Source organism: Myripristis murdjan, chromosome 3 (genome assembly GCF_902150065.1).
Source record: "Myripristis murdjan chromosome 3, fMyrMur1.1, whole genome shotgun sequence".
NCBI lineage: Eukaryota > Metazoa > Chordata > Actinopteri > Holocentriformes > Holocentridae > Myripristis > Myripristis murdjan.
In genome coordinates, this window is record NC_043982.1 from 15,183,228 (window position 1) to 15,207,426 (window position 24,199).

Below are 24,199 nucleotides of genomic sequence, written 5' to 3' on the forward strand. Positions count from 1 at the left end.
AGAGTCAGCAACAAACGGTGGCATGTAAGGCAAGGGGTAAAGGGATTTGGGGAGGTGGTGGTGTTGGTGAGCGGGTTGGGGGGTTGGGGAGGGGGGGGGCAGCAAGGAAGGAGCGAGTGACGAAGAGTGTCGCAGGGCGAGGCAGTGGGAGAGCAGGGCAGAGTGTGTTTAATTGGCTTTGCAGGCTGGAAGGACAGAGTTCCAGAGCGCAGCACGCCGCTGTCACACTCCATTACAGCCACTGGCCACATAATGAGAGCCTGCGCAATCAGCTCCCCACAGACCCGTCCCCAAGCCACCAACACACTCACACACACATAAAGAAACACACTCACACAGGCACACACTTGTACACACACTGTGGGCTACTCTGCAGGAGGCTGTCAAGCCGCTTCCTTGCCCACCCACCTGCCTGTGTTCCTGACACACATACACACACACACACTCAGTGAGACATAGATTTCATAGATAGGCACACACACATGTGGACGCTGAATGTGCAGGGGGGTGAGGTGTCAGATGCAGGCAAACTTCCTACTTCCCCTCACATGTTCATATCCTTTTTACCCTTGCACCTGCTCCCTCTTTCACACTCTACCTTCCTCTCTTACACTCTCTCTTATCCTCACACTCCATCTCTGACTTGCTAACTCTTGCCTGATCTCTTGTCACCTTCCCCCGGAGCTCTCTCTATCTCACCTTTTCTACATCCTCCAGGAGCTGACCTTCAGGTCAGAGAGGAAAAGGGAAGAAGGTGTGCAGTACTGTGGTTTTTCAGGGATCAGACCAAAACTCGCTTCACATCGTTTTGGGCGCATTGATTGTAAAGGTGCAAAAAATTAAATTTTCTCTATCCCATAAAACAAAATATTATATTACTGTTTTTATGATGGGTTCAAGGGGTTGTTAATCAGTCAGCTGTTATTTCACTGGATTTCTGGTTTTCACAATTCACTGTCCTCTCTGCGCTCTGTTTTGGAAAAATAACAAACAGTGCCATGATTGAGCAGCTGGCAACATTTTGTTCTCAAGCCAGCCTAAAAAATGTTTTGTTTTTTGCATTGTGGTACCTCTTGACTGTATGTCTTTGGTGAAGTTTGGTAATCTGCTGTGCAAATGTCTCTTTTTTAATTTGTCTCAATTACAGAGCACCAGTGTGTGAGAAACATGTTTGTGTTTTTACAGTGCCTTGGCTGACAAAGATTGATAAAAGTCATTACTTCATGGGCCTTTTGTACATTTTTGCTACTGACTGAAGAGATAGAATACATCAGTTCAGACTTATAATTTAAAAATTGTATATTTTGTTAGATGAGTCAGTGGAATTGGTTGGAAGAAAGTTTGAAGAGATTTGAGTTGGAAGAAAAAAAAATTGTTTGAAAACCACTGTGGTTAAAAATGTCTTGAAAACCATTCTGTTAGTGCTGTATGGCAGAGACAGGATGGGGGATGAAATTTGAGAAGAAAGAGATAATAGAGGGAGACTGACAGGCAAAGAGGGAGGGGGAAGCAAAAGAGAAAAGGCTACAGAAAAGGTGAGCAAAAGAAACAGAAAGGGAGTGTGAGAGTTTAGATCAATAAGTTCTCTGTTGGCCAGAGGTGTCTTCTGCAGCGCTGGCGAGTGCTGCGTAGCATGACTGGCAGCTCTATAGGGAAGCTGTCACCCTCTCCTGAGTGCTGTCTCTCCACTCATCTTCACAAACATCTCTGAGCACATTGATCTCTCCTATCTTTTTTTTACCTTCTTTTTGCTCTCTCTCTCTCTCTCTCTCTCTCTCTCTCTCTCTCTCTCTCTCTCCCTCTGCAGTCTCTCTTTCATGCAAAAGTATGAACTCAGCTGAAGTAAACAAGACTGCAGGCTCCTTTGTTGTTGGAGATGGTGCACCCATGCAAAAACAGTGAGTCCAGGGCAATGGAAGTGAGAAAGGAGCCAGAGCCAAAATGAGAAAGGGGGAGTTATAGAGTTGCAGAATAGGTGAAGCTGCAGATTCTGGAAGTATTTCCATTCTCTTCCCTGCTTTTAACCATAACCACAATATTGCCCAACACAGAATCACGGTAGTCTGCTGGATAAATACACAGCACTTCAGAGTTATGTTAAGGCCGTCATTTCTAAATCTTTCAACTTTGTTTATGAGAACTAGGGATGCACCGATCCACTTTTTTTCAGTTCTGATCCAATTCCGATACCTGTGCTTTGAGTAACAACCAGTGCTAAATACTGATCCTATACTAGTGCTTTTTTTCTTCTTCTTCTTCTTCTTCTTCTTATTATTATTATTAGCAGTGTTGTTTTTGTTGTTATTTTGTGAAAGGTTACATGAGGCTGTAGTACACCATGCAAAACTTCTTACTAAAAGAACAAAAATATACAAAAATGCATTAAATTTAAATGCGTTCCAAAGCTATTTATTTGAAGTGGGGGCGGAGGGTTCACATAGAAACAGGTGCAGAAGGACAAATTGCTATGGCAAATCCTTTAATGTTTTGAAAAGCTGAAACAAATCAAGTGCATCATCAATTATTAATCATTATCAGTGCATTATCAACTATTAGTAAGTAAATTTTGCTCATAGTAATGACCTCTACAATAGAATTTAGAATAGTATGGAAATATTAGAAATACTAAAGGCGGCATTGTGTGCATATGGGTCGTTAACATCAGTCTGATAGCCTATCCATTAATTACACCTGGATTGGTGTGGATACAGATACCAGTATTGGTACTGATGCATCCCCACTGACAAAGTAAATTTGTCAGTTTGGTGTGTCAAATGGCACAAAATACTGCTGTCCCCATGAGCCTCAGCAGCTGTTACTATAGTGAAGATGCCTTTTAAAGCTACAAAACATATTTGAATATATTCATCATGTTATATTCCAGACCAGTGGCAACACGTGGGAACATAACACTTCATCATAGTGGCTGAAAAGATCAAAGAATTTCTGTACAAAGTCAGCTCAAAGCTCAACTTGACCAGCAGCAACAGAGTTTTAAGCCTGGTGGTTTCCTTGAATCAATGCTCTGTGGGACTTGTAGTTGACTTGTGTCTTTAAGTTGTTATGTACACAGTCTTGTACCTTTGAAATTTTTTTCTCAGTGAACCTGTATTGTTATGATTCAGCCGGGAAAATTTCATGCCCATCCAAGTGCTGGAAATGCCCAAACGGCTCATCATATAATTTTGAATTTTGGAAACTGAATGGGATTTCTACTTCAGCAATCCTAGCAGCCAAGTACAATCCCGCCCATTTCATATCTCTGTGGAGTTTGGTTCAGCTGGTTCAGCTGGACCCACTATTCAGGACACACCAGTGCTCCTCCCAGAAAGGATTATTATGCACTGAAATAAACCATAAATAAATTTATGTACATATGAGTAAGTAAGGGCAAGTAGGGAGGGAGAGAGGCAAAGGCATTAGCAATTTTCCGAACAGTGAATAATGGAGGCGTAGGTTATAGCAGGCAGTGTGGAGTAAGCAGTGTTTGGGGACTGCCTGATCTTCAGCAGCAGAGCTGAGGCCGGGAGGAGGAAATGGAGGCTAGACAACTTGAAGAATGTTAACTTGGAGAGGCTCAGGCATAGGAGCAGGAATGTTAACCAGGGTTACATCTCCGTCATTTCACCTCAATTCCACACACCGTCACGCCTCATTCCCATAAAGCCTCATTTATTCATATATCAGACAGTCTACCAAAGAGCCAGAATTACTAACAATCATATTCTTATGATTATGTATGAGTGTTGAGATTTCCTTGTTATTGCAACTGAAATCATTAACCCTGCATTTGGCATTACAAAGTATTTCAGGATACATCTGCCTGCATGGTTTATTTGTTGTTGCAGGAATTTTTTTCTCAGTGTTGCAGAAATTTCATTCAGCAGACACCATTCCCAAGGAGAATTAATTAGCAAAGTTTGAGTGTGAAAACACAATAGAGTAGTAAACATGCTTGATTGTGTATGCCAGCATTTGTGTGTATGTGTGTGTGAGAGAAAAACTGAGACTTATAACTCCAGATGTAAAGGTAAGTTTGAGGTCTGCAGGGTGGATTCTCCACAGACAAGACAGAGGTGTGGCTAATATCACACAGAGCCATCACTACTCATTTGTGCTCTGTTCTTTTGCTTCCAGCCGTGCTCTCCTCTTCCTCCCCTCCATCGCTCCCTGTGTCCCCAATGTCAGATTTCACCCACGGTCACAATGTGTCCTCCTAACCCCAATGTCAGTCTGCTGTGGGGCTCACCACCAACCACTTTGCTCCGACCAGACATTCCTTCCTATAACATTTACAGCCAAGGTGTCGACACGCCGTAGTCCTGGCTTTATTAACACCAGCTGCAGATAATTCTTGTTTTAATGATGCTTCATCCAAGCCACTAAACTGCAGGGATATTCATCTGGTAAAACTGTTATCACTTTGCCCTCTGTCCATTTTTTCCTGCAGAGGACATTAGACAAGACAGTCCTTTAAGTTGAAACCTGTTGTTTTTCCACAAAGCTGTTTTTTTTTTTTTATTTATTATTTGTTCATGCTCGCATCCATTAGTTATTTTCTGTTTTGATTGAAAGAGATGAGGGATGTTGTAATTTCAAAAGTATTGAAAGCAGATATGGTGGTGTTTGTTTTGCAATGAGAAGAGTAAGATTGGGATGTGTGTGTGTGTGTGTGTCTGTGTGTGTGTGTGTGTGTGTATGTGTGTTTGCAGATAGATACATAAACATATATATATATTTTTCATCCCATTGCTTTTACCTTATATCATCTCCTGAAGTTAAATTGAATTTTTTAGACAGAAAATTGATTTAGTGAACATGTTGTGTGTATACATAAACTCTGGGCTGCTAAAATGCTTGTGATGAGCTCAGTCAGCAGTGGAAATCTCAACAGTTACCCACTTCCCCATTCCCCCCACCAGTTTTTCCTCCTCTCACCTAATCCACATGGCTCCATCACCTTCAAAATCAGTGTTGATTGTCAGACCCCAAGGTATCAGTCAGTGTATACCACTAGCAGGTTACCTACATGTTTTTAGGGCACTTAATACCTTTGAACCGAGTTTGGTAATGTTACCCCTTTCCCTCAGGAAACATTGATGTAGCATAAATAAAAAATTTAAATAAAAATAAAAAAAAAAACACTCCCGCACACATACAATGTAATATTCAGTTCACTGCAGTCAGTGTGGAAGAATAACAAAGCAAATCTGGAATCTACTGCTCTGAAAATTTCAGTGCATTAAGATTTGCATTTTTATCAAACTGTATAACATAGATCTAAAGGTTTTTTGTATATTTTTAGTTTTTATAGCGATTAAGATGCAGGACTAAATAATATAAATAGTATAACAGAACAACTGAAAATGAAACTACCATACCTACAGTTTGTGAACATTAACTACTAACTCCCAAAACTAAAAACCAAAGACTTTAGAGGCAAACTCTGAAGAATAAGAAATTCCGTTCTTTCAAGAGACAAGGCTGGGAGCTGCCAATTGGACGCTTGCATTTTTTACTTGCCTGAATGAGCTTCATTTTGTTATACTGCTTCCAGGTAAATACGAGAAAATGTTCCCATATCCCTTGGAAAACACTATGACCGATGTTGCAGTGTCCCCTGTTGACGGGTCACATCTACTCTCACTCATTTCTACCTGCAGCACAGTACTGAAAGTGAATTACTGATCTAAATCATAGCTCAGAATGTCAATATCATAACCATAACATAACATACTTGAGTTTAATTTCAGGTGGAGTTTCCCTCAGAAAAGTTGGCCATCTAAACACATTGCTCCGAGTTAAGGCTTTATAATCAGCTTTATAATGTTGTTCAGAGCTGATGTGCACTGGTTGAGGCCTTATCAGATTTGTGCGACACGGTGGAGAGCAGCAGCATGTAAACGGCAGTCAAGTAGTCTGCTTGAGGAACACAGTGGATCTGAGACAGACATCAATCCTCAAGTTCAGCTTGTTATCTGCTGGTGGAAAGGCAACCCAGCAAGGAATATAATCAGTAGCATTAACATAAAGCAATTCAGGCTCCCCTAATTGCATTATATTAAACAAATTAGATCACTCATCCAAGTGCAAAGTGCTTTCTTGTACGATATTAATTACTAAAAAAGGAGCTGTGACAAAAGTTAAGGATGATAAATAATGTCAGAGCTGAGATTTCAGTGCAAGGCTGTCTGTTATTTATCCTCATTAACTCTTCCATCTAGGCACCAGGGCTTTAATGTGGAACATTAATATTCATATATGCTAAGTGTTTACAGTCAGTCTGAAAAGAGGCATGACTCACATTGAGACCTTGTTCATCTTTGTGGAGATAAGCCTCTCCTCTCTTCAGTCAAATATAAAGTGTTGTTCGGGTGGAAGAAAACGCTCGGCTCTACCCTTCAGTGTAGGATAAAAAGTTCTGCAGTGTTTGAGACTGTAATTGTCCTCACAAAGGAAAAGCATCTCACTTCAAACACTTCAGTTATGTGGTGCAAAGATATATATAAACATACGTGTTCTGATACTATATAAATTACATAGATGGAAGGCCACATCTTCTTTGCTTGGCTGTCATATTGCTTTAAATGCAATATGACAGCAGTGCATACCACGTTTTAATTATTGGGCACTTTTTAGTATGTAGATTGCTTGTTTCATCATAATAGTGCAGGCAGCATTACAAGCACTGCAGAGGTACAATTGCATGATGAAAGGAGTGTACAGATGGACTTAATGTCAAAGCCAAAATGTAGGTATCAGAATGTGAATGTGGACATGCTTTGATTTGCACATTTGTCGGGTAACGTGTAACTTGCATGCAGCTACAATCTGCAAAATCTAAATTAAAAAAGCAAAAATCGGTTGTGTGCAAGAAGTGACAAACTTCTGTAACCTCCATTTAAAAAAAAAAACAAAAAAAAAAAAAAAAAACGTTTTTATACTTTTTTGGTTGTCTCGCTCCTTCCCCAACACTTCTAGCGGCGGTGCCAGTGGCAGACAGACTGAAGTGTTTTTGTGGCGTTGGCTGTGGCCTTTGTCATATGTCACGCTCTGCCCTTTTCCTTCCATACACCTCCCACTGCCCTCACTGTGTGTGTGGAAGTACTCATTTGTCTTGAGCAGAGAAACAAAGTGTCCTGTGTGTGTGTGTGTGTGTGTGTGTGTGTGTGTGTGTGTGTGCGCGCACACCAGAATGAAATTTATAAAAAGTCTTTGGAAAATGAATCAAAAACCCCACACCTATATTGAATTTCATGTTGCAAAGCTAACTGTAGATTTTTTTGTCTTTTTTTGAAAGACTTTCTGGAAGTTTCTCTGCCCTCCATCCTCAGTTTAAGTCCTTACTGATCTGTTTTTATTTCTTTTTTTTTCCACACTGTGTGCCTTCACTTTCTTTAATGCCTCAGAATGAGATGAAAGCCCAGTGCAATTAGGCTTCTTATCGTTTTAATTAAGAAAGCCATTCGGCCATATCTGCCTCCGACACCATAACACATAATGGCAGAGAGCCTCTGATGCCTGAAGTAGTGTTTGTGTGTGTGTGTGTGTGTGTGTGTGTGTGTGTGTGTGTGTGTGTGTGTGTGTGTGTGTGTGTGTGTCGTTACATATACAAAATATGTGTGTGTGCACGCGCGTCCTAGTAACACAATTCCCAACAATCTCCCTCCCACCCTTCTTTCCCCTCTTTTATCAGTGTGCGTTCTCCAATCACTATTCCCACTCGTGCCTCACTCCAAACATGCTGTTCTATCCCTCGTTATTTTTCTTCTCCTCAAAGAGACAAGGTCAAAGAGTCCAGTATAAGTACTTCAAACTCAATTGAAGTATGTTGTCTGAATGTTTCTTTTCAGCCCTTTTGTCAAACATCACCTAATTAATGCAGTTTTCCTCCTTAATATTTAAACATTTGCAGGAAAGTGGGCTGAATTGCATTTGGGATTTTCTTCTCTTTCGGCTCGCGCAGACACACAGACCACTAGTGTGTACGTGCACACACGTGCCAACAGCTTATCAACATGTATATAAACCTTGCTCTCTTTCCCATATCCGTTTACATAAGAACAGAGCTACATGGCCGTGACCAAATTATTCTTGCATTTTTCTTTTCCCCTCACCCTAAAAAGGAGAAGAGGGGAAACTGCAACTACCTTGTTACTGGTGTTAACATCCAACCAGCTCCTCCACTCGCCTCCCCCTCTGCTTTTGCTCTCTCCCTCCATCCTCCCTCTCCTCCCCCCGTTACCCTAGCCTAGCCTATCAGTGCGGAGCAGTGGTCTGTGAAGAAATTCCCAATATCTAAATTTACACACTGTATCAATCTTGTTTAATAGACTGGAAAGCTTATAGCCGCCGCGGCAAGCCGGCAGAGAGGGCAGCGGTGATAAATTGTCGGCGTGCAGGCGACAGCCGCCCGTGATGTATAATGAAATATTTATGATTTATCCCAGCTAATAAACTGAAATGAAGTGCGTGATGTATGGGAACAGATGGGCCCTCCATTGATGCTGAGGCGCAGAGGCAAGGGGAAGAGGAGACGGGAAGATAGGTGGAGAGAGGCAAACAGGAGATGCGATGAGAGATGCTCCAGAGAGCTGGTGAGAGGGGAGTTAGAAGCAATGGAATGAGGTAGTGAGAAAATATGAAGGGTGAGGAGTAAAAAAAAATTAGAAAAGTAGAAGTGTGTGTTTGGCTACCAGTGGAACAGAAGAGGCTGAAAGAGTGCCCAAAAAGACATGATGGATGCAGGAATGCATGGGGTAGAGAGGAGGGATACGATGAGATGAGATGATGAAGTAGAAGACAGAGAGAAGATGACAGTAAAAGCAGACCACCAAAGCAGACCGCCAGTCGTTTTCTTGTTTTGCATCCATATTCCAAGTGTAGACTTGCTGTGCACACCCACACATACAGTGTTACCTGTGTGGACCCTAACTTTACCCATGTCCCTAACCTTAACCCATGCTGAACACTTATCCACCACCCATCTTCAACCCTCATCCTTCACTTCGGCACCTGCTTAACCTCATCACAGCCACACACGCACGCACACACACTTACTTAACACCTACCCATTCCTTCCTTAGCCCCAGCTGTGTACGGACAGCCTATAATAATCGAACAGGACTCCTCCACCTCCTCCTCCTCCTCCCTTCACCGCCTTTTCTTCCTTCCTTTCCCTTCCTTCCTCTCCTGCCCATCCATTTTTCTCTCCCTCTGTCTCGCCACTCATCCATACTGACCCATTTCCTCTCCTCATCATCCACAGGCCCAGCTGAGCCCCTCACACCACATACTGTACTCAGCCTCCCAAACACCTGTCCCCCCTAGACACCTACTGGTGCGTGTGTATGTGTGGAGGGGCAGGGGGGAGGATGTCACTGACCTATCACACACATGCACAGACCTTATACTCACCCAGGTTTGCTCCAGTCGAGTTGGGAGGTGAGGTGGCAGCCTCCCGGTGTGTCTGTCTGAGTGTGAGTGTGTGTGGAAGTTGTCACTCTTTGTCCTCTAGCCAGTTTAAAAAGTGATGTCACTCTTACCTAGAGCGGTGGTTCTCAACCTGTGGGTCAGATTGAGAGAAAGGCATCATGCGTTTATAGAAGAGGGAAAAATGTATCTTCATTGCTCAAATTTATGATCATGTCTATTTTTTCTATATTTTTTGTTTTCCTTGAGAAATACTGAGGAGTTTTCATTCTCTTTAGATCTGCTCTGATATTTAATCCAATGAAACAACTTGAAAAATTAAATTATTCTTTGGTTGAACTGTTTGTCCTTCTGCCTGTGACACGGGGAGGTCGTGAGTAGGCATCACTTCATTTTAAGGGGTCCCAAGCCAAAAAGGTTGAAAACCGATGACCTAGAGATGTTACTCCAAATATAATTTCACTCAAGGCTCAGTCAAGTGATTGTTTAGGTGGTGAAGTTTGTGTGTGGGTGTTTCTTCTCGTTTGTTCTTTTTGCACAGTGGGTGAGTGACATCATTAAGGTGAACTTCAGGATAGCACAACCTTAAACTCTTCATGCCGGACACACTATAGATGCAAACACTCCAATTACATACTAATTAACACCTAAATAATCTGTCTCTCTGTCTCCCTCCCTCATTCTCTCTCTCTTTCTCTCTCTCTCTCTCTCCCTCTGTCATAGGAGACACAGCAGTTTTTAAGGACAGCGTGTACTGGATCATGGGGCGCAGCAGTGTCGACATCATCAAGAGCGGTGGTTACAAGATCAGCGCACTCGAGGTGGAGCGCCACTTGCTGGCCCATCCAGACATCACAGGTGAGAAGTGACCGTGCTGTGCGACAGAAATTAAATGTTCAGCCACAGGGGTGATTTAAATATTTTAGCTAAATGTGTGATTGGTGTGACATTTAAATTTTCAGATGTGGCTGTGATTGGCGCCCGGGACGCCACATGGGGTCAGAAAGTCACTGCGGTGGTACAGCTTAAGAAGGGGCGGAGCATGACCCTACCTGAGTTGAAGGCTTGGGCCAGGTACTATGACTCTTATGCCACTTTTACACCAAGGAAGGGGTTTTGCATGCGTATTTTGTAGCCTGAACTACCCATTTAAAAAAGCGGGTGATGCTTTTTATATTAGCAGAAATCCTGTGCACATATTTCACCTCCAGGTTACCCAGTTTCACCCCTCCAACCCACCTGAAACAGTTTCTCTGATATTCCGCCCCAACAGTCTGTCATTACAGCTACACTATGAACACACATGGGTTAACTATCAAATATATTATTTAAACTTGAGATTAAATTAGCGCCATACTGAAACCCTGAGTGCTCCACAGTGATTGTGTTTCCCTGCAGAGGCTAGTCGAAAAGATTTATTGATAATTTATGTTATTACATAGGTTAGAGTTACACTGATGTTATGACTACTGATCTAAAACGTTGCAAATTAGTAAGTGACCTCTTACTCCTATGCCGATTGAAGCTGAAGCCAATAATTACCTGAGACTGTGGCATGATTTAGAATGCAGGAATGAAATACCTGGTTAACTCATTAACACAGAACTAAAGTCCGGATGGCAGTGGAATTTCAGGTGACTGTAAGGGGTATTAGCAAAATAGTCTTTCCTGCCGGTCTTTCAGGGTTCCAACTTAATACTTGCATCATCTGCAAAGATGTTAATATCTGCAGAAAAAAACAATCATTGTGGTGCATTCTTCATCACCTTGTCAAACTGAAATCCAGTTTCAATAATACATTTGATAGTTAATTGATCTTTATAGGGATGCTCTGTTTTTGCTAGCCCTCCTTCATGTAGGTCAAGGTACAGGGTTTAATACACAACAGCACCCCAGGGGCTGGAGAGGACGTAGTGTTTTGCTCAAGGACACTTCAGCAGAGCAGATGCCTTCCAATATAGCAGTTTGAGCCCAGGCCCTCCAGTTTAATGATCATATCACTACTTACTCAGCCACCTGCTGCCCTAAATTACTTCATAAGTAGGACTCCAGCCCAAACCCCCAGTGCAGACTGTGATCCTGGTCATTCTGATTTCACAAAAAAATCAGTCAGTGCTCCATCTTTGTTATGTAGCGCTGTCCTTCTCTTGGTTAAATGTGATTGTGCTTACTTAAGAAGAGTGTTTCCACAACTCATAGTCATCATGTGGTAAATAAATGAAGACTTCTAATGCAGACTACGCAGTTCTCCAAACAGTTGAGCACACGTATTCCCCCAGTGACTGGCCCTGAAGCCCGCAGATCAATAGGAAGGGATGTGAGAGAAAGAGAGGCCAGAGATGGACTAATGAGGGGAGCTGAAGGAAAGACAGGAGATGAAAAAGAGGAAGATCTCGATCAAGTGATTGTTATGGAGGGTTCAGTCTTGTGGGCTAACAGTTGCTGTGGTTTTTGTGCTCTTTTTTTCTCATTTCTCTAAATGTCAGTGCAGTTTATTTTGTGTGGCACAGACTGTTGGTGGAGACATGCAGCCCTTCTCTTTGGAGTGGCTGCAGGCACAAACACCCCCACCTCCCTGATTTTGCTCCTCTTTTACTTGCCCTCCTCACAGAATTTGGTTTCTCAGTCATTTGTCTACCCTGCCCTCTCGCTTCACTTTCCCTCCATCTGTTTCTGTCCTCCGCACTATCACTCCTACCACCCACTACCATCTTTCTACCATGTTTCGTCCGGGCATTCTTTGTGTGTGTGTGTGTGTGTGTGTGTATGTCAAGGCTGTGGGCTCCATATGGTGTGGGGGTGTTAGGTCCTACTGCTGTGGCCTGCTGGTCCAAGCATGGTGGATTACCATTGCTGCCTGTGACATACACACACACACACACACACACACACACACACACACACACACACACACACACAAACACACACAAACACACACACTTCTCAGCCACGGGTGTCGCCAGAGGACACGCAGTGCCAACACACAGCCCACTGCTGGGGCCAGGGTGAAGGAGAAAGAGAGAGAGAGAGAGAGAGAGAGAGAGAGAGTGAGAGATGAAATGAAACATAAACAAGTAGATGGATGCTCACTCTTCAGTGCCCTGGCTTCAGCTGTCAGTCTGAATCTCTATCACACCCGCTGTGCTCTACACTGCCTAGAAAACACAGACCAACACACACACACACACACACACACACACACACACACACACACTGCCTCAGAGAAATTGGTGACATGAGCAAAGCCCCATTAGTGAGAAGGAGACACATATGTATATATACACACTCGCTCACACTTTACTCATTGAGTCAGAGAGAGAGGGAGAGGCAAGAGAGATGCTCAGAAAAAGAAAAAAACATCTGCTGAAAGTAGTATTTGATGGCAGCAGTATGAGTCATTATCACAAGTACACACATGCACACACACACACACACATAGGCAGGCACACGCACGCAAACAAACAAACTAGGTTAGAAGATAATAAAAAAGCTCCAGGCTTCTAGACTTGACATAACAACCATGCACTCAAAATGGAAAAAATAAAACACTTTTAATTATCCCAGCCTTCTGTTTTTGCTTTTATTATTTTCTTTTTTTCCCGCAGTGATTGTATTGTTTTGTATGAAGGGAATAGTCTGTGTCTGGAAGGCGAATTGGGGATATTAGGGAGAAGAGCTGTGGAGTGTATGAAGGACATTTCTTTCCTTATCTCCACCGCTCTACCACAGGGCTAGCCTTTGTTCCGCAATTGTCTTCTGCTTTTTGTTGCATATGTGTGCATGTGCATGTCCCCCATCCATGTGTGTATGCCTGTGTCTGTGTATGTGCGTGTCCTTGTACATGCCTGTGAGTCTGTGTCTATCTCCTTGTAGCAGTGTGCATTCTACAGTGTATTTGAGTGTGTCTGTATTTGTTGGGGCTGTTTTTGTTTTTGCAGGGAGCACATGGCGCCCTACACCATCCCGACAGGCCTGGTGCTGGTGGAGGAGATGCCAAGGAATCAGATGGGCAAGGTCAACAAGAAGGACCTGCTGCGACAGTTCTTCCCATGACTGGACTGTGTCGCTGTCTGTGGCACCACACCGGCACTTCCTGCCAAGGCGACGGGGGCACTAGTGCAGAAATAACTTGTCCCATCTGGGCACGTGTGCAGTTCCCCCTTGGTTAAACAACACAGCCGATGTCTTATCACCATCAGATCTGTACATACACTGTACAGTCTGGATTAATGGATTCTGGACAGCAAGCTTATTCTGCTGTGGCACCTGACAAAACAATTGAGTTTACCATGTAATGGATGTTCAGCTGTGCCGACATAGATGTGGTGAAACACTCCTACTGGTAAGAGAATGTGTGAGCATTATTGAATAGGGGTGGGAATCTTTGGCTCAGCAATGATTCAGTTTGATTTACAATTCACCAGTCAGTGATTGAATCAAGAATGATTTTCCTTTTTGAAAGATTCAATTCGGTTCGAGTCTGTAAAACATGATTCAAGACAATAATTTGATTTAGTCCTTTTAGCCAAAATTGTATTGCAACAATTTAAGACTACTCTTTCTTCTGAAATGTAAACACATCAGACAGCATAATCATTTAAACATTAGGCTATTTATTCTAAAAAAAAAAAAAAAAAAAAAAAAAAGCAATTAATAAAGTTTCTTGACAAAAACGTTTATTGACAATGTTAGATCAACATAATGTTATATCCTTTAAGAATCATGAATGCTTCAAAGCATTTCATATCAATTCTGACCAAAGTCAGAGGGATTCATTCTATTTCTTGAATGTGTCTGTTGAATATTGTTGAAGGTGAAGGTGACCAGTTTTTTCAGGGGAATGACCAGAGATTTCATTGTAACAATTGCAGTGACCAGAAATTCCAGCGGTGTGGTGTTAAAAGAACCGTGCTTAATTACACCAGCAGCAAAACACAATGAATGACAGTGAGGTAGTGGAATTGGAAACATGATGATCCTTGAAATTTAGAATACATTCTTAAGGTTCTAGTTCTTTTATTCACATTGATGAAGATCTGAGGTTCTAATATAATAAAATTCTAAGTATTTTGAAGTTATTTTTGTTTGGTGCTTTTTTATGAACCATGTCATTACACTACTTGTGTTTTTTTCTGTGCGTTGGTGTGTGTGTTTGTGTGTTTCTGTGCAGCTGCGGTTACACAGGTGTGATGAGAGCCTGAAGGCAGATTCTCGAGCCAGGCACAACACCACAGCTGGATGCTCCACACTCCATCTGACTAACCCTCCCTCTCCGCTCGCTTCTCTCACCTCTCATCCTTTCTCATCCCCATTTTCTCCAATCCTTCGCCTGCTCTATCTTCTCCACAAGTCAAAACAGATTGCAGCGGCACCGGGACCAACTTGACTGCGTGACTCCTTTTGAATGAGCCCTGGCATGCTGCCAGTATAGACAGATAGTGTGTGTGACGAGATGGAAGAATGGCACAGAGAGGAGAAAAATATAAAGCAGGACTGTCGAAGAGAGATTGGAGCCTTAACGAGATTTGGCTTGAAAAAAAAGTTGTTAGAACAGAGAGGGATGAGAGAATGAAGGGGGCTAAAGAGTGAGCCTGATGAATGATAAATCATATGCTAAGTATTCAGAGAGAGAAGGACGGGAAGAGAGCAAGAAAGGGTTGAAAATACATTTGAGATAAACAGTCGAGCAGTTAGAGTAAGGAAGATGGAAAGAAACACAAGTGCAACCCCCAGCCAGTGCTTCCTCCTGTTCACACACACACACACACACATTCTCTCCTCCGCCCACAGTCACCAGAGACCTGATTAAGAGAGCAGAGCTATCGATCTGTGGGCTGGCAGGCTAGGATGGATGAGCAGTCAGGGCTGCAGGAGCACCAGAGGACAGCTCCAGCCCCACCGCCCCACCACCCACAGCAGAGCTGGGAACCGGCCAGGGGGCAGGAAGGCTGGGCTGCCATGTGGAGGCCAGAGCCATTGTAGGGACAGGGGGTCAAAACGGAAGCTGATGATGGGGAGAGCCAGGAACGAGTAGGTGGTCAAGAGAGGAGAGAGGCTTCTTGAGCTAGTTAGGAGGCCCAGGATGATGCGATACAGGGTCAGAGCTGCGCTGAGGCCAGCTGTGGAGACGAAGTGGGTTCCAGTGCTGGCCCAGTGCACACTGGGGGGGGGGCTGGGGAGGATGGTGGGTATTCCCAGGACTCGAGCTTGATGGAGTACCCGTGCCCTTGAACTACTTCCACCTCCCCCTGTCTCCCTCTCTCTTTCTCTCATTCTCGCTTTCCTTCTCCCTCCCTGCCTGTGTTTGCTGGAGCGTGGTGGAAGAGGTTGTCTGCAGATGGCTGCTTATTGGGCCCCAGGGTCTTGGAGGGTGGGTAACGGGGGACATCAGGGAGGTTGTGTATGTGTTTTAGACAGAATTTTGGTCGAAGGGCAAAGGTTTCAACAAACGGTTGATGTTACACAGTGATAACAAAGGGATTGCTTACCAAATATTGTCTTTTTTCTGTGTTTTCAGATTGCTATTCAGCAGTAAAGGTGTAAACTTAACAGATTTTGCCTCCTATTCAGAAGATGAACACATTAAGGACACACAGGAGCCAACTGGTATCACAAGCAGACAAACAATTGCAATACTATTTCGAAAACATGAATAAAATGATTGAATGTTAATATATGCAATCATTTGTTTATTTAAACTGCTTGCTCAATCCTCCTCAGCAGCTTATCCCATCAGGCATGGTGTAGAACAAGGGAAGACACCCCGGACAGTTTGCCAGTCTGTCACACGACTGACACAGATAAAATTTTTAAGCATATTTAATCGTGTCTATCAGTTAAAGCCACAGTAACTGAAATCACGAAAATGAGGACCGTATAGATTCAGCTGACAAAAATCATGGAGTAAGCACAGAAGTTGAGGGTGACTGTCCAATGATGAGAAACATGTAGAAATTACATAGCTGAGTATCATGATTTTATTTTTCACAATAGTGTATCAATTCTGACCCCTTCTGTATTGATATATTGTCTATGCACTTAAATTTCATATAATGTTGTGACATCTACATAAGTGTACATTTAAGAATTGTGCCATTTCTGTTTTAATAAATTGGAGTGGGAATTTTAATTTGAGGCAAATTTTCATTTGATTTTTGATACAATTAAGCAATAGAGCACTCACAGCCTGAGTGTTCAGCCAGCATCATGGCTGTCATGTTATTAAAGTAATAATGAGTAATAATATTTTAGTGCAAATCACCTACATGTGGTCCTCTGGGTGACAATCAGTTGTTTGTTTGACAACTGTTGTTCTACAGATAAAGTGATGAAGTTCCTGTGATGTTACAGTAAATAACACACGGCTCTCAACCAATCAGATTGCTTGAACAGAAACCTAATTTATGATATTACATGGTGTGTTTTGGTGTGTATTTTTTCTCAGTCTACTCAGGTGCAGTGAGTTGTACTTTAAGTTAAGTTGTAAGTTCTTCTTATGTAGTGTATTGCGATGTATCATGATACAAATTACACCATGACCCTTGTTTCATAATGCATATGAGGTCCCTGTCAATACCCAGCCATAGTCTAAATGGCTATGTACATGCACGTGTATATGCATATATGCGTGCACACACCGATAGATAGATAGATAGATAGATAGACAGACAGACAGACAGACAGACAGACAGACAGATAGATAGAGCTATGTACTGTATATATGTTTTTTGACTTGGGCTAAAGGCATATTACTTTGAAATGTTTCTCCGCTCTAATTCAGTCTCTCTCTCTGACTTTGAGCAGAAGTCTCAGTCATTCTGCTCTGCACATGAAAGCCATCCATCATGAATGATTCTCGAGGAGAGAAGTTCCTCCCTCTCCTCTTTGAACATTGTCGCTGCATAATAAACAGGTCAGACTGTTTGAAGTAATAAGACAGAGAAAAATAATAGCCAGTCAATTCATGCCATAGAACTTCTTCAGTAGCAGTTACACACCACTGGCCTACTGTACATTATAGACGCAGAAAAGCAAAATGGAAAATAATAAGAATAATAATAATGAAAATACCCCTGGAAATATACAGTCAAATGTTCACAAGTGCACACTTTTGACAGTCACAAAAGGATTTGGGCCTGTGGCTAGTTGATCAACATGACAGGCTTTATGGATGTACTGAGTGGAGTGAAAGATGATGGGAGGATGACAGGCCAGGCGCTTCGGCCCCTGGGACAGTCTCAGTACGCACAGTCAGGTTGTTGTTTACATGGAGCTCATGTTTATTCTAAAACAAACCATACCTCGCTGGCTCAGCCTTAGGCTTGGTTCCTATTAAACTCCTGCTGACTCTCTCAGCCTCTCTATTTCTGCTTCTCTCTCACTCGCTGTTGCCCTTTTTCTCTTGATCACTATGATGAGCTCTCTCTCTATCTCTCCCTTTCTCTCCCTCCCTTTTCCTCTCTCTGTCTCTGGTAACTGTGTTTGTCTCTGATGTTTCATTTCATTTTATTTTTATTATGCAGGAAAAGGATTGAAAGTAACACCACAGATGTCAAAATGTGTTACATTTAAAACTCAGACTCAGTTAACAGCTGTATTACAGCAGGGTCCTGCTCTGCAGCACATGCAAGACAAAGTCACATCATAATGCAAAATAAAAACAAAAACAATCACAAAAACAAAAAAGCATAACAGCTAAACAGACACTACAGGAGACAGGACCGGCTGTGTGAGCTGTAATCAGTGGCTACAGGTGTGTCCTTCCATCAGATAACGTTTACAGGCCTGTTTAAAATGTATAATAGAGGTTATTGATCTAACGTAATATTGGATCTTATTACAGATTTTAGTCTGTAAAAACATATATAAAAATTATCTCTGATCATAGTTGTTTTTGTAAGCCAGTGTTGGGATAAGTGCATGTCCAACTGATCCAGTGATGTGTTGCCGTCTTGTGTTGTGTCTTGGAAGCAGAGCGGTAAGTGTTGGAGGAGAGTTATTATTTTGGGTCTTAAAGCCAGAATTTAAAGTCTAGTTTATTGGTGAAGCTCTGAAAATTCAGGGTGTTAAAATGTGAGAGTGCTGTGCAGTGGTGTGTCCATGGGGGATCGTTTGCTATAAGCTCTATTGTAAAGTCTTTGTAAAGTCTGGTTCTGTGGTTTCCTTTGTGGTAAGGGACAAACTTGGGAGACATTGGGGACATTGAGAAGAATGATTTCATAGAGATATGTTGCTGACACAGTATGGGTGAGATATGCTGTGATCTTTTTCTGCAGCATGTTCTTTAACCTCTGCTGCTCCCACAGGTGGGTTTGTCATTGCTGTGAGGACAGGCTTTGTTTAAACCCACATAAGTTTTTTTTTAAACTTATTCCAACTGATTCCAAGATTTCAAATTGAATTACAGGGTGATGTGCATAAAATGATGCACAAGACATCTACATATTTTCTGTTTGATATGAAGGTGCAGCCATAAAACAATGGCAACTTGGGTTTGAATATTTCACTGAATATAAGCCTGATGTAGCTTCAATGAAGTGTGGCAACCAGCAGATACAGAATATATATCTGACAATGTCTTACATTATTGAAAAAATGCTTATTCCAACTTTGAAGCTACTTGAAGGGGAAATCGGTGTTCAGGTGGTTAAAGGTGATGAGTGCTGACAGTTGGCTAGCCTGAGCATATTTGAGTGCACAGCACACCGTCCCACTGCCGCTGCGGTGTGTCCACAGCTGAAACACTGCCAAAAAACTTTTTGGTAAAACAAAACAAAACAAAAACAAAAAAAATCACTGGATCAATACTGAATTATCATGTTCTAGCTCTCATAACTCGGCCCACTCAACAATGGGGAGAGACAAGGTCATGAGAGAATAAATAGCAGGCAGACTAGCTAATGATCTATCATTCTGGACAAGCGGCTGCACCCAAGAGCGGGCCGGCTGACAAGATCATTAATAAAAGCTGCTGGGAGAGTGATCGATCGGCTTGATGGATGATCAGAGCCACAAATACTATAAAACACCTGGATGTCAGGCCTCTGAGGAGGGGGAGGGCAGGGGGGCTGCTGCAGCCTGGCAGGACAGCCCATCTTTAAAAAATCCAGACCCCAATAGAGATTAGTCAGAGGGGACAAAGCCCTGACACTGAACCTCTGAAACTGGCCCAGAAAAGTAATTTGATACTCCAGCCTTGTGTGTGCATGCATGTGTATTTAGGTAGGCATGTATGCCTGTGTAGGTATGTCTGTGTGAGCCTGTACGTGTGTGTGCTACAGTCCCTGTGCTGTGTTACACAGAGGCTCAGTGTGAAAGCATCAGTGTAATTTGAGGTAGATCAGGGAGCCAGCAGGTGCCCTGCTGTACAGGCTGGAGCAGCGGTCCACTGTGGTGTAATGGGAGGTATTTATTATTGACGTGCTCACTTCACACCATTACTGAGCTCTGTGGTGGTAATCTCTCTCTCCTACCTTTCTCCACTCCCTCCCTTTTCTCTTTCTCTGTCTCTCTCTCTCTCTCTTGCTCAGCTAGATCTGTAGAATCTCTCAGCGTGGTACAGTATGTCTTTGTCTTCTACAAACACACACACACACACACACACACACACACACACACACTCTCACACACACACACACACACATCCGCACATACACAAACACACCTTACTCAGCAGTTAATCTAGATTCCTAATCTTTTCAGTGAGAGAGGAGAGAGAATGAGTTCAGAAGGAGTGTAGTCTCCTTGCATGGCTGCGTGTATCAATATCTGTACATTGATCTGGCCGCGCCTCTCCTCCTCCATCCGTCCAGATATAGATTGGTTTTCCCAGCAGGTATCTGTGCCTAGAATCTGACTGATGGACGCTGTGCATAGGGGAGGGCGTATTGAACCAGGGTGTCCCGCATGCCACAAGAGTGTGTTAGGCTGCTGAGCAAAAAGTATTCAGGGGGGGACTGGGGAAGAATAGGACCTCTGAGATGGTTACATGTCATACAAGCAACATGGACAATGGGAAGTGCTCTATCAGTTTGTCACTAATGTGATAAATAAAAAGCTGGTTAAGCAATGTGAGGGCATGGGGGGAAATATAAATTAATAGGCTATTTCTTGCTTAAATATCTTGCCGTCCTATACAAAAATCCAATATGCAAACATATATGCCGCTATACCAGAAATGTTATCATTCATGTTACACATTTAGTCACATAAACATATGACTGATCATATATATGGTGATAAATGTGTACGCCGCATGTGATGAGCAGGTATGTGTATATGAAAACAGGGAAGATGTATGTATTTGTAATACATGTCTTTCATGAAAATGTGCCATATTTGTTTCATATAATGGTATTTAATATGGACACACATGGAAATCCCCTATGTGTGCATATATTACCTGTCCATATGGCATTATGTAGCTTACATCAATTTGATACTTCTTACTCTGATGTTTAGTCAATACACAGAGCACAGCACATTTGTATCAGCCTGAAAGGAGTGGATAAACACTATCCTGCAAATAAAAATGCATATACTGACTTTATGTAGGATTACCCTCTGCGACATCCCCAGTCTCAATTTGTTGTTGCTGTTAGAATGTGTGTATGCATTTTGCCTGTATGTGTCCGTGCTGTGCTGTTGACATGAGTGCCTGACCATAAATCAGAGGCCCCCGGGCCGTGGGATTGCCCAGCTCGTGCCTCCATGTGTAATTACAAAGCTGACATTTAAACAGCAGCAGCCATATTTCACTCCCGCCAGCGCTGGACCCAGAGTGGTCTACGGATGGAGTAAAAGTTTTCAGGGAGAAAAAAAGGCAGAAAAAAAATCAATAAGAGATAAAATGCATTCTAATGCCTTGTTAATGGACCCACATATTAATTATTCAACATTGGCCATTTTGTCTGCTCATTAAAGTGGCAGCTGAGAGGAGAAATATGCAGCATTGTTCTGCCCTGCTCTGCCTGGGCAGGGTTATTACCAGTACCATCTCGTCTTCTCTCTAACAGCGAATTCACCATCACTGGACACAATGCATCTATTTGTGTTTGTGTTGCTTATCTTGTCGTGAAACTGATTTGGATCTGTTGGCTCCATATTGGACACAGATCCATATCTATATCACACTGACTCTTGGTCTACAGCTATGAAGACGTAAAGCCAATCATATGACTGATAAAGAAAAAAAAATGCTTATTAAATACAAAAGATTGTGAACTTTGTAAAACTGCCAACTATGCAGTGTGGAGTTCTGCCAGTGAAATATCTGTGAGCAAGGGTGAAGTTTCTGATTGCCTGTTTAAAAAGGAACCTGTTATGGTTTGGTGTTGTTGTATGACCCAAATGCAGACATCGACTCTGAGTCGGGGGTAAAAAGGAGGATGTATTGTGGTTAGCTGAATGATGGTTGATGTCCAAGGGGATGATGAATGGTGGGGAGAGGCAGAGTAGTGTGGCAGGCTGTGCAGGGAGAGGACCAGGCAGCAGGCAGGAATGGCATGGGCAGGCAAGGGGACACGGAGAGCTTGAAGGATCCTGAGCACAATGTATAAGGTCCACAGGCACAAGGTAACATGAAAATATCTCACAGAGAATTAGTCAAGTACAAATACAAGAGCAGCCAAGAGAGTATCTACCACTAAAGCAGGCTGAACAATCGGGCAAAGAGTGGAGGGAGTTACCAGGGCTCTTATACTGCAGACCTGATGGGTTGATTGAAGCCAGGTGAGGTGGTGAAGCCTGGGATAGAGACAGAGCCACGCCCCCACCACACACACACACACACACACACACACACACACACACACACACACACACACACACACAAAGAGAGAGAGACTGACACAAAGAGACAAACAGGAGAGGAGGAGAACACATGAGAGACAGGGAACATGGAGAAACAAGGCAAAAGCTAGAGTCACGGACAGAGGCAGAACCGTGACAGGACCAGTCATTTAATCAAGTGAATTATTCCAGTTCAGTCACGTAATCTTTAAAATTTATGGTGTTCCAACTTACAGACTGTAATTCTAAAAGCAGATCTATCATCGTCTACAACCAAAATAATCTATTACTTTGAATTGTGCAAAACGCTGTTTGTGTCTGGAAACTTACAAGACAAATGTGTAACCCAGTCAAGATTTTTTAGTCATTGCAATATTACGTGTAATGTTCCTCTGTTTGAAATTTCAAGATCAGTATATTAATAGTAATGTTTCAACAAATGCAATGAAACAGGGTTCAGGTAGAGCGTCAGTAACCCCAGAGACTGCCATATTCATCTCTGCTGACAGAGCAATTTTAAACTAATAGTTTGGGTTTTTACACATACAGTGGCATTTGTTGGTCCATGTGAGTCTGCTTCCTTAACTACTCCAACATGAAAACAAGAGCTTCACCAGGAGTGTTACTGCACCAAAATGGAAAAAGTAGGTACAGACCAGAAAACAACACGATTTTCAGAAATGTCACAAAGCTTATTTATTTATCTATCTATCTATCTATCTATCTATCTATCTATCTATCTATCTATCTATCTATCTATCTATCTATTCATTTATTTATTTATTTGCTGAAATGCAACTGAAGTATAGTTAGCACTGACAAGAAATGTTAGTATCTAAAGTATAAATGGTAAACATAAGGTTTTAGTGTTGGTCCCTCAGAGTTAAAGGGCAAGAACTTATCATTTTGCACGAATGTTCAACAATCATACAGGGAGAAATCCATCATAGAAGAAACAGAGAGGTCAGTTTCTCCTCTAATAATAGCCTCAACAGATCACAATGCAATAAAGACATTTTGCATTTTGAGTAAGGGGTGCGACTCTCCCTTCTCACTTCTTCTTGACAGGAAAAACTGTCTTTTTTTTAATGTTTTATACAAATAAACTTGCTTTGCCTTGCCTTACTCTTACTGTTGCTGTCATTATTACTTTCTCCACATATGTCCCACAGCTAAATGGAGGGCCAAGAGAAAACAGCGTTTTCTCTGCTGGTTGTTGAAAGTCATTCTAGGAAATGACACTTGCTCACAAAATGACCCCTTAGAAGCATTAAACATTGTAGACTGATGATATATTACAGTGTCCAACGATGGAATTTACCCCTAAGTTAAGTTTTCACTTTAGGTCCTTTTTGAAATTAGTTGATGCGAGTGAGGAATACACTGGGGAAAAAATCTCATTGAATTTAAATTTTTGACATTTCTTAAACAGGGGGGTTGAAATAATGTCAGTTCCATCCAATCTAAACAAACAAGAATTTGCTGCTGTCGAATCATTTTACTGGTGTTAGTGGAGTGATCTCGCCCTATTCTGCACTTGTACAGAAACTGCATTGGAAAGTGTTATTATATTGCTCCGCTGTATATACAGACTTGTCAAGATTTTTATTTTTCCAGTGTCAGAAATTGGTATTAGAAGTGCTTTTAATGTTCAGAGTGCAAATAGTGATGAGGCTGGGTTTGGCGGCTACTATTTTCACTGTGGGCCGGTATTTGGGAAATGGGGTTGAGCTGGGAGTTGTGAAGAGGAGGAGGAGGAGGAGGAGGAGGAGGAGGAGGGGGGATGGGAATTAAAATTCCTCTTTGGCCTGCTGTCAACCTGCGTCTGCTGACTGCTCAGAGGAGCTGCGTGACAGGATTCCTAATGACACTGCAGCAGCCATTGCCACAAATTGCTTTGACTTGATTTATTTCTCCTTCTTTTTACCACCACCGCACCACACCACCCTCCCTTTGCTCATCCTCCCTCCTCCCAACA

General features: G+C 42.4%; 1 protein-coding gene across 5 annotated transcripts in view; it reads left to right on the forward strand.

Annotated features, from left to right (window-relative positions):
* The window catches only part of acsf3 (acyl-CoA synthetase family member 3), a 37,951-nt gene extending 23,441 nt beyond the window's left edge, over positions 1 to 14,510 (forward strand). For 4 of the 5 annotated variants that reach the window (XM_030048348.1, XM_030048351.1, XM_030048349.1 and 1 more), the window contains exons 8-10: positions 10,156 to 10,290; positions 10,395 to 10,506; positions 13,371 to 14,510. In XM_030048348.1, coding sequence (XP_029904208.1) covers positions 10,156 to 10,290; positions 10,395 to 10,506; positions 13,371 to 13,485 — 362 coding nt within the window. In that variant the 3' untranslated portion in view covers positions 13,486 to 14,510. The remainder of the gene's footprint in view (positions 1 to 10,155; positions 10,291 to 10,394; positions 10,507 to 13,370) is intronic. The other variant, XM_030048353.1, reaches the window with a different exon arrangement.
* The last annotated feature ends 9,689 nt before the right edge of the window (positions 14,511 to 24,199 follow it).